Source organism: Hylobates moloch, unplaced genomic scaffold, assembly GCF_009828535.3.
Source record: "Hylobates moloch isolate HMO894 unplaced genomic scaffold, HMol_V3 SCAFFOLD_3, whole genome shotgun sequence".
NCBI lineage: Eukaryota > Metazoa > Chordata > Mammalia > Primates > Hylobatidae > Hylobates > Hylobates moloch.
In genome coordinates this window covers 82,847,509-82,861,094 of record NW_026652278.1, presented here as the reverse complement: position 1 = coordinate 82,861,094, position 13,586 = coordinate 82,847,509, and the positions used below count along the sequence as shown (strand labels likewise).

Genomic DNA, 13,586 nt, shown 5'->3' with positions numbered 1-13,586 from the left:
GTTTTTTGTTGAAAGTGACACGCTGATTCTAGATTATATATGTACATTTTTAAAAATAACAAAGTTGGAGGACTTACAGTTCTTCTGTCCAAAACTTATTCTAATGCTAGAGTAATGGAGACACTGAAGTATTGATATAAAGTATATAGATCAATGTAGCATAATTGAGAGTCCAGAAATAAATCCTTATATTTATGGCCAACTGACTTTTGATAGAGATGGCAGGACAGTTCTAAAGGGAAAGCTTTGTCCTTTTGACAGACAGTGCTGGGACAGCTGGGTATCCATATACAGAAACATAAACTGAGACCCTTGCCTCACATTGCCCCCAAAATTAACTAAAAATAGATCTTAGACCTAAACATAAAAGCTAAAATTACAACATTTCTAGAAGAAAACAGGAGAAAATCTTTGTGACCTTGGGTTGGGCAAAGTGATACTAAACACAGGATCCATAAATGAAAGAATTGATGTAATTAAAAACCTTTGCATTTCCAAAGACACCATTAAGAAATTGAAAAGATAAGTAAGCCCCATATTTGCAAATCAGATAACTGATAAAGAACTTGTTCCTAAAATATATAAAGACCTCTCACAACTCAATAATGAGGCGACAGATAACACAATTAAAAATGGGCACAAAAGATTTGAGCAGATATTTTCCTAAAGAAGATATCCAAATGGTGAGCAAGTACATGAAAGATGTTCAGTGTCATTACCTATTAGGGAAGTGCAAATTAAAACCACAAGTGGTATCACTGTACCCCCATACAATGGCTATAACTCAAAAGACAGACAATACCAATTTCTGGCAAAGATGTGGAGAAATTGGATCTTTGTACATTGCTGGTGGGAATGTAAAATTGTGCCACCACTTGGGAAAACAACTTGGTAGTTTCTTAAAACCTTTAAGTTACCCTATGACCCAGCAATTCCGCACATAGGAATCTATCCAAGAGAACTGAAAGCATATATCTCACGAAAACATATATGCAGTTGTTCATAGCTGCTGTGTTCATGATAACCAGAAACCAGAGACAATCTAGATATATCCATCAACTTGTGAATTGGAAAACAAATGAATATATCCACCCAGTGAGGTACCACTTAGTAATAAAAAGGAACACACTGGATATGGACCAAAGCATGGATGAGCCCCAAAAATACTAAGTGGAAAAAGCCAGATACAAAAAATTGCATACCATATGATTCCATTTTGATAAAATGCCTAGAAAAGGTAAATTTATAGAGACAGAAAGGGGATTAGTGGTTTCCTACAGCTGAGGGTGGGAGTGGGGATTAACTATAAAAATACAAGATGGAACCTTTGGGGGTGATAGAAATGTTTTAAAACTGTATTGTAGTGATGCATGAATCTAAAAGCTATTGAACTGTACACTTGTGATCAGTACATTTTATGGTACGTCAACTATGCCTCAATAAAACCATTTGTTTCTTTTTTCAAGCATATGTCCCAATAAGGCCCCCAAGACTAGGGTGATTCTGGCATTTCAGACTTGGGTAATGGCTGGAGATGGTCAGAGCTGTGGATGATCAGCCTGCCAACATGCTCAGGATTTGCTTTCTGTGATGTTTTTGTCTGGCCTTTTGTGTCTAGCAAGCAGCCTCTGGCGGCTGGGGCCCCTCTTTGTTACCTTACAGTTTGCTCATTCTGAGCTGGGGCTGACTGAGGCTGGAAGTACAGCAAGGATGTCATCCCAGCCTGGTGGACATTAGAATTTGATCTCCCCTCAGCCCTGGGATAAATGAGGTCAAGATGACCACAGAATCTTGTTCAAAGGCTGCCTCCTTCTCTGCCAGCCATGCTGGGCACTGTCAGGTTGGTTGGGTGTCTGAGTGGCAGTTCTCCCTATGAGCAGTCTCCTGTTGGGTCAACCCACAGATTTGCCTTTAGAAAGCCTGCATTTACTCTACCTTCATCCCAGGACCCTGCTAGGGCCAGGCCTTGACCCATAAACCTGGTAGTCAGCTCCTGGCCAACTTTGCATTCATTTTCCTGATTAGAACCTCATGCCTGTTTGACTTAGTGCAGCCCAGACTGGCCGCCAGTGCTAGTGAATTGGTCAATTCTTGCCTTTATGCCTGGCTTTGGCCTGAATTGTGCTCTGCCTCTGTAGCCCAGGCAGTTCCTCCTGTCCCTGTTGTGCCAGGAGCTCCCAGGTCCCAGCACCCTCATCTGTCTGCCTGCTCTGTGCTGCTGCCATGGGCACACGGGGCCCTGGAGTCTTAAGCTGTGATAAAGAAGAAGCCCTTCTCTGGCTTCTGACCATTTCATCCTAAGGGGGAACCGACAAAAAGCACAGGGTCAGGAGAAGATGCCTGGGTTGGAAACCCTCAGGCAGGGGAGGGGAAGGGGCTCCGGAAGAGACCATGTGCTGGCTCTGAGGCTGCAGTCACTGAACGAGGGGCCTTGCCAAGTAACTGGGCCAGAACCTGGAGACTCAAGGGAATTCCATGACTTGCTAAGAAAAGTTCAAACGGAAGGAAAATAAATCTCATCTTGAATGTTTATTGTCCCCGAGGTTGTAAATTGCTGTCTCTTGGAGGGGTGGCCCTGACCTTCAGGAGTGGGAGACTGTTCCTTTCCCAGGGCAGAGTGCTCTGAGGATGCAGAGCAGAGAGCAGGGCCTGAGTAAGCGTCTCAGGGATCTGTGAGGTTCAATGTGCCCTTCCCGGGGAGGACAGCCCTGAGAGCAGCTCAGCTGGAGGATATAAAATTGCTCCAAAATTCCTGGAAACCCGGAGTGAAAATGAAATCCCCCCAGTTGCACAGAGCTGTGATGCAGTCCATTCTGCAATGACTTTCCAATGGATCCAGATGCTTTCTTTCCTGCAGGGCAAGGAAAGTTGTGAGGAGGACTAAAGGGGCACCACAAAGCCAATTCCCAGCCAGGATGTCTCCTGGCCTTTTGCTTCACCTCTACTTATGGGATTGAGACAATAAAGTACTTGCCAATGAGGGAAGTTATAGTGCAGCAATGAATGGTACAGAAAGTCAAGGCAATGGATGGAGAAGCGGCAGGGCATAGATATGGAAGCTGAGGATGGCTGCAGAGACATTGCAGCCCCCTGACTTCGAGAGGTCCAATGGCCTCTCATTAGAGGCATCTATTTGCAAAAGCAAACCTCACTGAAATGAACAGTCTTTACTGTGATCAGTTGTAGGGTCAGATTAATCAGTTCTTTCAGGGGCTTTTCTGGGACACGTGTCAGAGTCAGGTCATTCTCCTCCTGAGTGAACCCTCAGTCTCAAAGAACACCAGAACTCTAAACAGACTTATGCTGTGCCCCAGCCATTTCTCACTCTTGCTTGCTTGGATTTTAACCCACATGCATGCTTGTGCCCTCCCTCTGCCCACATCCACCTGAGCAAGCAAGGTGGTGAGGATGGGGGCAGTAGACTCAGGGACGGGGTCTCCTTGGCCACCTCCCTTCCATGCCCCCACAGTCATTACTACCTTGTCATGTCCCCACTGCATCCCAGCACTCAGGCCCAGTGTCCTTCTTCCACAACCCTCCAGGCAGGGGTGGGAGTGGGGAGGGCAGGCTGTGAGATGGGGGTGGTTCCTGGCATAAGGAACATGCACCTGGATTCCGACAGCTTCAGTGTCAGGTAGAGTTGTGCCACTTGGCAGCTTTGTGAACTTGGGCCACTTACTCAGCCTTTCTGGGAATGTTTCATCCTCCACAGCAGGCACAGACTTGCCTGTTGTCACTGTCGCTAAGGGTTTCCATAGGAATTCGATGAGAGAATAGTGGTCATAGACTGGTGCAGCCCAGCTCTTTACTGGATTTATTTCTTATTCTCAGAAAAACTCTGCAAGGCACAATTGGTTTCCTCAGACTGAGAACATGGATGAAACTGCCAATGATTAGACCAATGACTAGCCCTCTGTCATTTACAAACCTTCTGAATCCAGGTTATGGCTTGGATGTGTGTCCCCTTCAAATCTCATGTGGAAATGTAGCTTCCAATGTTGGAGGTAGGCTTGGTGAGACGTGTTTGGGTCATGGGGGCAGATCCCTCATGAATGGCTTGGTCTGTCCTTGTAATGAATGGGTTCTCTCACCTGATGAATTCACATGAGATCTAGTTGTTTAAAAGAGCCTGGCCCCTCCTTCCTCTTTCTCTTGCTCCCTCTCTTGCTGGATGATATGCGGGCCCCTCCTTTACCTTCCGCCATGATTGGAAGCTTCTGAGGCCCTCACCAGAGGCCCAGAAGCAGATGCCAGCACCGTGCTTCCTGCACAGCTTGCAGAACCGTGAGCCAATGTAAACCTCTTTTCTTGATAAATTACCCAGTCTCAGATATTCCTTTATAGCAACACAAATGAACTAATATACCAGGTGACAGAAAAGCCGGCTCAGACTGTCTTGTCTGGGAAGGAATCTTGCAGCTCACCTAACTAAGGATGCTACAGTGGGCAGGTCTCAGGGCAGCTCTAGCCAGAGGGACACAGGGTCATCAGGGTGGTGGCTTCCAGCCCCTGCCCTTCTCTGGGAAGTGCTGTGTCCAGGTGGTGATGAGAACCCAGGCCAGGCAGGCTCCTCGGGGCAGGGACAGGTGCCAGCAGGGATCAGCCCACATGCATCCATCCATGGCCTTTGTGAATGAGTCATCTCTCTTCCTAACCAGCAGGCACAACCCGGCAGTTAGTGGAGCAGCCTCCAGCATGGACTGAGGCTGAACAGGGAGTGGGGTCTCCCACCCAAACACAGCCTTACCCCTGGCTGCACAGATGCTGAGGAGTCACCTCTCCCTGCCATTATTACCAGGACCCAAGCCTGTGACCCTGTAGAGCACCACTAAAGTATCTCCTGATCTCACCAGCTAGTGTACAAAAATGTTACCTCAAACAAAAACACCAGCCTGGCAAAGTCTCTGCTGTGGACTTCATGAAGCCAGCAGGGAAATGCAAAGGAAGAGCTTCCCTCGCGGCTGCAGGAGCTTCTTGTGGCTCTAAGGATGAGCTTCTTGCGTGATGTAAACCATTTATTGTAAAGGTCATGGGGGCACTGTGGACAGGGAGATGGCTTGGCAAATACCTCACAAAGGAGCAGCATTTATTCTAATGCTGTGCAGAGGATGCATACAGAAATGTCATGGAGCAGATGCAGCAGAGAGCACAGCTTTGCGACCCACAAGGATCTGGCGTCCTTTCTGGGTACATAGGCACTCACTTGGGTTGTAGAGAATACTGCCTTGTCCTGCTTCCGATTCAAGGACTCGGAGAGCAGTTTCTGTGTTAATAATGATGGATAATAATGCCAGTAAGGTCATGATAGGTGACTCCCTGTAAGCAATTACTGTGCACTAGACACAATTCTATGTGGTTTGTACATGTCACCCACTTAATGGAAAAGAATCATTTCAAAGGGTCCCTCTGAGTGTGTGGCACCATTCATCCATCTTGAAAGTGAAGTTCTGCAACTTTTAAGCAGCTCCTGGCATATGGAACCAATTGACTTTGTGTGTTTCAGTGGCAGGGAAAGCTGCTGGAGCAAGTTCAAAAAGCCTAAGGCAAGACATTAGGAAACTCCCCCTGTTTGCATGAGTTCTTGGCCTTTATCAATGGCAGCTGACCTTGGGGAGAAGGGGTATCTACAGTTGTTACTATTTTTCATTTTACTTTAAAAGATGGCAATGAATTGCCACCATAGTTGTGGAGACCAATGCCCCTCCTTCAAGATTCTGCACATAATGTTCTGGGCATAGGGTTATGGGGTGGCGAGTGTGCTGTGTGAAATCTTGGAAGGAGGCCATAGAGCTGCTTGGAAAGGAACGGATGGATCCCTCCCTCCATCTGTGTCAGGCATCTTTCTTGTCAGAACTGAGATAGGCAGGAAGACAGGAAATACGTGGACATTTCTGGAAGTAAAATAATCAGCTGAAGTGACACATTTCAAAGATGTGTGGAGCAAGAAGAGCTCAGGGGGTCTGGAAGGATATTGGGAGGACTGGAACCAACACAGCTCCATTAGCTCCATGCACTAAGGGTTTCTGAATGGGGATATTTGGCTTGACAAAAGCATTTGACGTCCCAAGGTGTCCCAGTTCAGACCACAATACATCCCTTTGGAGTGTGTGACAGACAGCTTTGTGCCTAGGAGGAGGGGCATCTACTCATTCAAGAAGGAATAAGATTGAACAGACCTCAAAGAAGTGTTTTGATTTGTAATTCCTATGTCCGGGTGCAAAGATCGCCCTGGGCCAGAGGAAGCACCCAGCATCTTTGGGATGGCTGGATTTGTGAAAGTCCCTTGGCTCACACAGTTCGCTGCACCTCCTGCACATCCCAGAGAGAGACTATATTAGAAGGACCATTTGATGGCCCAGGGACGTTAAAGGCAGGGGTGAGGACTCGTGATGCCACAGGCACCGTGGTTCGGCACAAGTTGCTCTGACCTCACATTTAGTTTTGAAAGCAGAGTGTGGCTGGGTGCATGCTTCTTAGTTATAATTATGTTCTTTGGTGGAATCAGCTCAGTTTATGCTGTTCCTCCTGCTCCCCACCTTCTGCTCCCAAATACTCTTTAGTGCTAGAGGCACAAAATTCCCGGCTGGCTAGCCCGCCATGCCTACCTTCATTTTGGCAGCTGACATCACTTGTTCCAGACGATTTCCAGGCACATGCCCCCTTCCTCCTTTGAGCTTTCTTCTCAGGATGGCCCTGGGTCTTGGGCACCAGCCACATCCTCAGTCCCCAAGACCCCACTACCTGGGTTGGCCTGTCCTCCTCCCTCTGGGGCAGGAGTTTGAGCAGCTGCGACAGTGCTGTGGGTTCCCCACAGTGAATCTAAATCAGACTTGAAATGCGGTGGAATGTTAATGTCTCCTTCTGGTACTTCTCTTCAGGGAGATAGTTTAAACTGGGAGTAGCCACTGTGGCTCTGGTTCTATTGACCTTGTTCCTGTTCCAGTTTTCTTGTTATCTGTTATCTGGGCTGGGTCCTGGGTCCTTGCTTCAGGGCCAGAGGAAGCAGGCCAACATGGATCAAGTCCCATGTCCCCTTCTCAGCTGGTGACTTTTGACAAGGGCCTGGATCTCTCTGAGGCCCCATTTTTGCAACAAGGAGGGCCAGAGGTTACGGATACCAAGCTCTTTCCACAGTGCCTTGCATAGGATGGACACAAACATTGATGTTACTGTTGTTAACTTTAGTTTCTGAAAAATATGATTGCTCAGAACTTGTTCAATACCTTTCAAAGTCTAGGTTGGCTGTTTTGCCTGGTGTTCGGGAGCGGCTGCCCATCGCTCAGGAATGCAGCCTCTCTCATGACCTGCCTGGTCTGTCCTGCAGTGGTGCTTTCCAGCACCGCTCTATCATGGGAGGGCAGCTGTCAAGGGGATGTCATGCTGTAATATCCTGGGCAGGAAGACTTTATGATCAAGGTCTAAGTTGAAATTTGCAGCCCTACTCACTGGGCTGAAACAAGGGCACCATGAAATACCCAAGTGGCAACATCATCCTCCCTGGGAAGTACCGTGAAGCGTCTACACTGCACCTGCACACTGGAGTCTAGGGCCAGTTGCTATTTAGCTGTTTCACACCCCATCTAATTTAGGCTATATTCTCTCATCTGACCCTCATAACTTTGCAAGATAGATAGCCAAGATACACCTCCCCTTTTACAGATTGGCGGGTGGAAGCCCGGGGAAGTAAGTGACTTGCCCAGGGTCACCTCTCTGGTCGAAGTAGAATCAGCTTTAGTGGCCTTTTAACCTCTGTTCAGCACCTATTCACTCAGTCCAGCTGCTGTGTGTCATGGAGCAGAACTGCCAAGCCTTTGTGGGACAGAAGCTCCTTCTGGGAGGTGGCCAGGCCGGAACCTGGTACATCTTACAGCAAGGCCTCTGCACGTGCGACATCCTGCCTGCGCTTGTTGGAGGCAGAAAAATAGCCTTGCTCCACAACGAGCTCCCACAAATAGCACTTCTCTCTAATCAAACAGCTCTCTAATTTAGAAGGAGTTTCTGGGCGGGCCTGTTTTCTGTCTTTCTTGGTTTGACTCACTCCAACAAGGCTTGCTCTGTTGTGTCAGAGACAAAATATAGCCCTGTTCCAACCCGAGATGTCGAATAACTTTTCTCGTAAGTTAATCATAAGGTGGACTTTCTTAGACAAAACTTCCAACCAGTCCTGCGGGCTCAAGGGGAGAAACAAGATTCTGAGAGAGTGTCTATCCTATGTCAATGTGGTGATTCATTGTCTAAATCAGATCAAATTGTCAAAATATGAATTAAAATTAAATTTAGTGCAGTTTTACTGTTTTGAAGGAAAATTATGATGACAAATCAGATGTTTTCCAGCTTAAGGAAATCCCTGAACATGATGTTATAAGTGCCTAAAAATGATGTTCCAGAAACTTCCATTTTATATTAAACAGTTAAAAAAATCCAAAAAGAGAATAGGAAGTGGAAATATTTGATTCTACACTGTGCGAGGTGCAGTTGGGGAGACTACCCAAGTTTTGAGGCAAAAGAAGAAAGGAAAATGTCAAAAGATTTTAACAAAAACAAATTTAAAAACTGTGCATTGAACAAAAAGCCAGAATTCAAAGGGAATTGGGAAAAATATTTTCAATAAATATGTCCAAATAGTGTAAAAGTTGCTTGCAAACCTGTAAGAAGAGCTCAAGATCCTAAATCAAGAGCAGAAATCAAGAAAATTCTAAATCAAGATCCAAAAAAAAAAAAAAAAAAAAAAAAAATCCTAAATCAAGAGAAGGAGCTATCCTTACATAATAAATGAGAAAACTCCTTAGACAAACATGGGAAGTGTCCATTATCACTAGAAATCAGAGAAATGCAAATCAAAAAGGAATCAGCTTTTCCTTCGTTAAATGAGTCATTTTTAAAAAATTGACAAATGGCGTTAAAGAGGGTGACGTAGGTATTCTTATTTGTTGTGGCATAGCTGTGGTGTAGTACTAACTTGTCAAAAATTATTTTGACAGTAAGTATTAAATAGTCTTGAAAATGGTTCTTTTCCATGACCTAGTAATTCCAGCTTTAGAAATTCAACCCCAAAATGAAAGTCTAAGAATAAAAAACCATTATGCACAAACACATTTTTAGCAGTGTCATTTCTATATTAAACTGAGAAAGAAATGAGATGTTTAGATGTTAGGGAAATGGCTAAGTAAACATCGGCTTATTTCCTCACTGGAATAGTATGAGACTATAACAATATGAAAAATTTAGATTAAGTAAAAATAAGAATACAAAATTATAATATATGATTTAAAAACACTATGAACAAGGAAGGGTTGAAAATTTGTATCTACACACAAAAAAACTGCACATGGATGTTTATAGCAGCTTTATTCATGATTGCTAAAATTTAGAAGCAGCTGAGAGGCCTTTCAGCAGGTGAATGCATAAACTGTGGTACATCCAGATGACAGAATATCACTCAGTGCCCAAAAGAAATGAGCTGTCAGGCTGGGAGCAGTGGCTCATGCCTGTAATCCCAGCAATTTGGGAGGCCAAAGTGAGTGGATCACCTGAGGTCAGGAGTTCGAGACTAGCCTGATCAACATGGTGAAACCCTATCTCTACTAAAAATACAAAAAATAGCTGAGTGTGGTGGCAGGCACCTGTAATCCCAGGTACTCAGGAGGCTGAGGCAGGAGAATCGCTTGAACCCGGGAGGTGGAGGTTGCAGTGAGCTGACATCGCGCCATTGCACTCCAACCTGGGTGACAAAGAGAGACTGTCTCAAAAAAAAAAAAAAAAAGAAAGAAAGAAAAAGAAAAAAGAAAAGAAATGAGCTGTCAAGCCATGAAAAGTCACAGAGGAAGGGTAATTGCATATTGCTAAGTTGAAGAGGCCAATCTGAAAAGGCTATATATTGTATCATTCCAACTCTGTGACATCCTGGAAAAGACAAAACTGTGGAGACATTAAAAGATTGATACTTAGGGAGTGAAACTACTCTGTATGATGCTATAATGCTGGGTTCTTGCCAGTATAAATTTGTCCAAACCCATAGAATATACTGTACACCTGTACTAAGGTGACCTGTGGACTTTTGTGGGATACTGATGTCTAATGTAGGTTCCTCAGTTGTAGCAAATGCACTACTCTAGTGCAACATGTTGATCATGGGTGCATGTGTGGGGGTGGGGGTTATATGGGAAATCTATCTTCCACTCAATGTTTCTGTGAATGTAAAAGTTCTCTAAAAAATAAAGTTTATTTAAAAGCAAAAGCAAGGAAGAGGAAAAAGAGTGGAAATATTTATGAAGGTTGTGTTTTGGTTATGACAGTCTTATTTTCTTTGGTTTCCATGCCTGTAATTACCCTTTTTAAACACAAGCATGCATTATTTTATGTTGGAAATAAGAAATAGGCATTTCAAGAGTTTATAAAACTACAGAATGAAGCTGAACATGTGGTTGTATATGTAAACAATTCTGAGAATTTAGGATCCCTTGTTTGCTATTGTTGGTCAAAGTTTTGTAAATTCACATTCTTTTTGGCTATTTGTGAATTTACACAATTGATCCTGTACTCTAAAGCTATGACCAGTTAGAATCTCCATTCCCAATAAAAATAAGGCATCTCTGGGGAATCTCAGTGGGAACTGTATTCTTGGGATTTTTCCCACAACGTGTGATTTGGTTTTTATTTATTTTTAAATATCTAGGACTATTATTAGAATAGCCTATCTCTTATTACCCATGTGTATATTTATTTGCATTTAATTATAAACATATCCAGTAATGGTTCTCCCTGTCCTGTCTCACATCTGTTTAATTCCTTAGCACCCCCATTCTAGGGAACCACTATTTTTAAATTCTTGTGAATATTTCTGGAGCTTCTTTATGTATGTGTAAGCAAATGCTAATATATATTCTTATTTTCCCTTATTTTTATGTAAAAGTGGCACATTTTATACATTGTCCAACACCTAGCTTTTCCACTTAGCAATGCATCTTTCCTTATCAGGACACATGTAGCGTCTTCGTCTTTATACAGATGCCCCTATGCCACGGATTCACCATAATCTACTCAACTAGTCCCCTGCTGATGGAAAATGGGCTGTTTCTAATCCATTGCTATTATAAACAATGCTGTAATGACTGATCTTATGCACACGACATTTCCTACGTGTGCAAGGATATCCGTAGAACGAATTCCTGGAAATGAAATTGCCAGGTCAAAGAGTCTAAGCTCCTGTAATTTTGATAGATGTTACGAAATCATTCTCCATCAGGAAAGATCACACTGCTGCCAGCGATACTTTTGAGTGCCAGATTCCCTGCACCCTTATCGAGAGTGCTTTGCCTCATATTTGACTGCAGCCATTTTGATTTGGAAAAAAAAAAAAGAATTCCTCTCTCGTGAGGGAGCTTTAGCGTGTTTTCATGTGTAAATGAGTCTTTCCTTATGTGTAAAAACTGCCTGTTTCCAACCTTCTTTTATTTTTGATGATTGGGTCATATTTTTATGGATTTCTAGAAATTCTGTATGTATTAGCGAGATAGCCTCTCTTGAGACCTAGACTTACCTAGCTGGGACATGTGCCTGCGGACAAGAGATTATGAAAGGTACTTCCCTCTGGATTACTGGAGCGAATAGGAAGCATTTGCAAGAAGATGAATGGTTATTCAAGAAAGTTTGTGAACTCCAGCCCATGAATAGCACCGAGAACAAGTTTCATATTGGAACAGTGTATGTTTGCAGCTTTCCTATTTGCTGCTTACCAACAATGTCACTTAGAGCAATCATATAGCCTCTTTAAGCCTTGGCCTTCTTACCTGTAATGTAAAAGGCTTATCTTCCCGTCCCTTTGGGTTATGGCTAACACATATTAAGAAACTGATACTGCAGTAATTACACAGGGTCAAGGTAGTTGGAAACACTCCCAGCGCTCCTCAACGTGAGCTCCCTTTACCTGTCCTAAAGGTAAAGGTGCAGCAGGAGAAGAAAGCTCCGGCAGTCACAGGGGACCCCAGACACATCCAGGTGCAGCTCCCCAGAACCCCTTCCCAGTTGCTGGGGAGATGTTTGCCTTTGGATTATGAACCACAGAGATGTATGCAAGGAACCTTGGTTTTAGGGAGCTCAAGCAGAAGCTTCTAGTGGCATAAATAATACCCTACTGGTGATGTAGCCAAACCAAACTGTGTAATCAGTTAAACCAGGTGTCAACCATCAACCCACGCATCCCTAGGTAATATACACAAGCTAGCCCTGGGTCCCTCCAAGGAATTTGGGATTGTAAACAGCACATTCATTATAAATCACCAACTGGCTCAACTTATCCTTCTTATCTTGGCCAAAGATCAGTACCAGACTTCCAGACCTCCCTGGAGATGAGCACAGAGTGCTTCCAGTCTACCCATATGATAACCTTCCCTTACACAGGTACACGGGGATTACTCAGAAACTATTGGAAGCTATTGTGAGTTTTTTTTTCCTTTCTCTTTTGCAACAAATCTGCCTTTGGTTTCACTGGAAACTTTTTCTTCTACAGCTCAGGGGAGACTGTCACTAGCGTGACCAGCTTGGCCCCACTACAGCCCAAGAAGGGCAAGAGGCATAAGGAGAAGCCTGACATTCCTCCTGCAGTCCCTGCCAAAGGTAAGGAGCTGGCCTGCAGTTTCTTACCTGGAAACTATCATTACTGATCTGTGTGGGTCTGGGTTTCCATGTTGGATTATGACAGGGAGCATAGGCAGATGGGGAATATGACATGACATTTAATGATTATATAGTCTGGACCCCCACCTAGATTCTGGGCATAACTGGTGCTCAACCATCTCAGCCCTTAGCCCAGTACTTGGGTTGGGGGTGGAGGTGGAGGAGGAAGCAACGGCCTAGCATAGCTTTAGCAGGGGGAAGATCAACATCCACAGATGATTCCAGATTGTTTCACTTTGATCTATTAAAGCTTGCCACACATGAGGTGGGGTGGTGGGGTGGGATGAGGAAGTCTTCTTGGTTCATTCAAGGGAAGAAAAGCTCTCTGAATTTTTGAAGATGTCAACCAGGTGTGCAATTTATTTCACAGTTGCTCTGTGTATAAAATGAGGGCTATCCTGTGATTCCAGTTATGATTTAGAGCAATGTAAGTGAGGAAGATAGGTGTTTCTGGAGGAAAGAACTGCAAGAATATTAGGAGAACCAAGACTGACTATAGATAGTTCCTAAAATAACTGGTCAATTTAGGAGATATTCATACCTCAGCAAATTTGAAATATAGTTGGGGGAATACAAGGGTTGCCCCCCAAATGAACAATTCTATTCCTCAACTGCGGCTTTGCATACTTCCCCTAGGGACACATCAAGCCCTGTGGGGAAGCCAGTGGTGGTGAGGCTGAGCGCACATGGAGTGGAAAGAGGGCTGGAGGGTGTGGTTGTACTGCAGGGGGATGAAAAGCATAGACCTGGGAGGGAAGGGAGTAGAGAACGCCTGCCTGGGCCAGGCATCATACCGCTTGATGTCATTCATTCCACAGTAGATATTACCCACCCTTACGAAAGTTGAAAGTGAGATTTAGGTAAGTGGTAGAGCCTGACTTTCAATGCCAAGTTCAAATCCTAAATGGTTC

General features: G+C 44.3%; 1 protein-coding gene across 6 annotated transcripts in view; it reads left to right on the top strand.

Annotated features, from left to right (window-relative positions):
- LOC116480820 (V-set and transmembrane domain-containing protein 4) overlaps positions 1-13,586 on the top strand; it is a 116,324-nt gene that overhangs the window by 71,113 nt on the left and 31,625 nt on the right. For all 6 annotated transcript variants that reach the window (XR_009212847.1, XR_009212848.1, XM_058436482.1 and 3 more), the window contains one exon: positions 12,509-12,615. Coding sequence is in view for 4 of the 6 variants with exons in the window: in XM_058436482.1 (XP_058292465.1) it covers positions 12,509-12,615 (107 nt within the window). In the remaining 2 variants the exon portion in view is untranslated. The remainder of the gene's footprint in view (positions 1-12,508; positions 12,616-13,586) is intronic.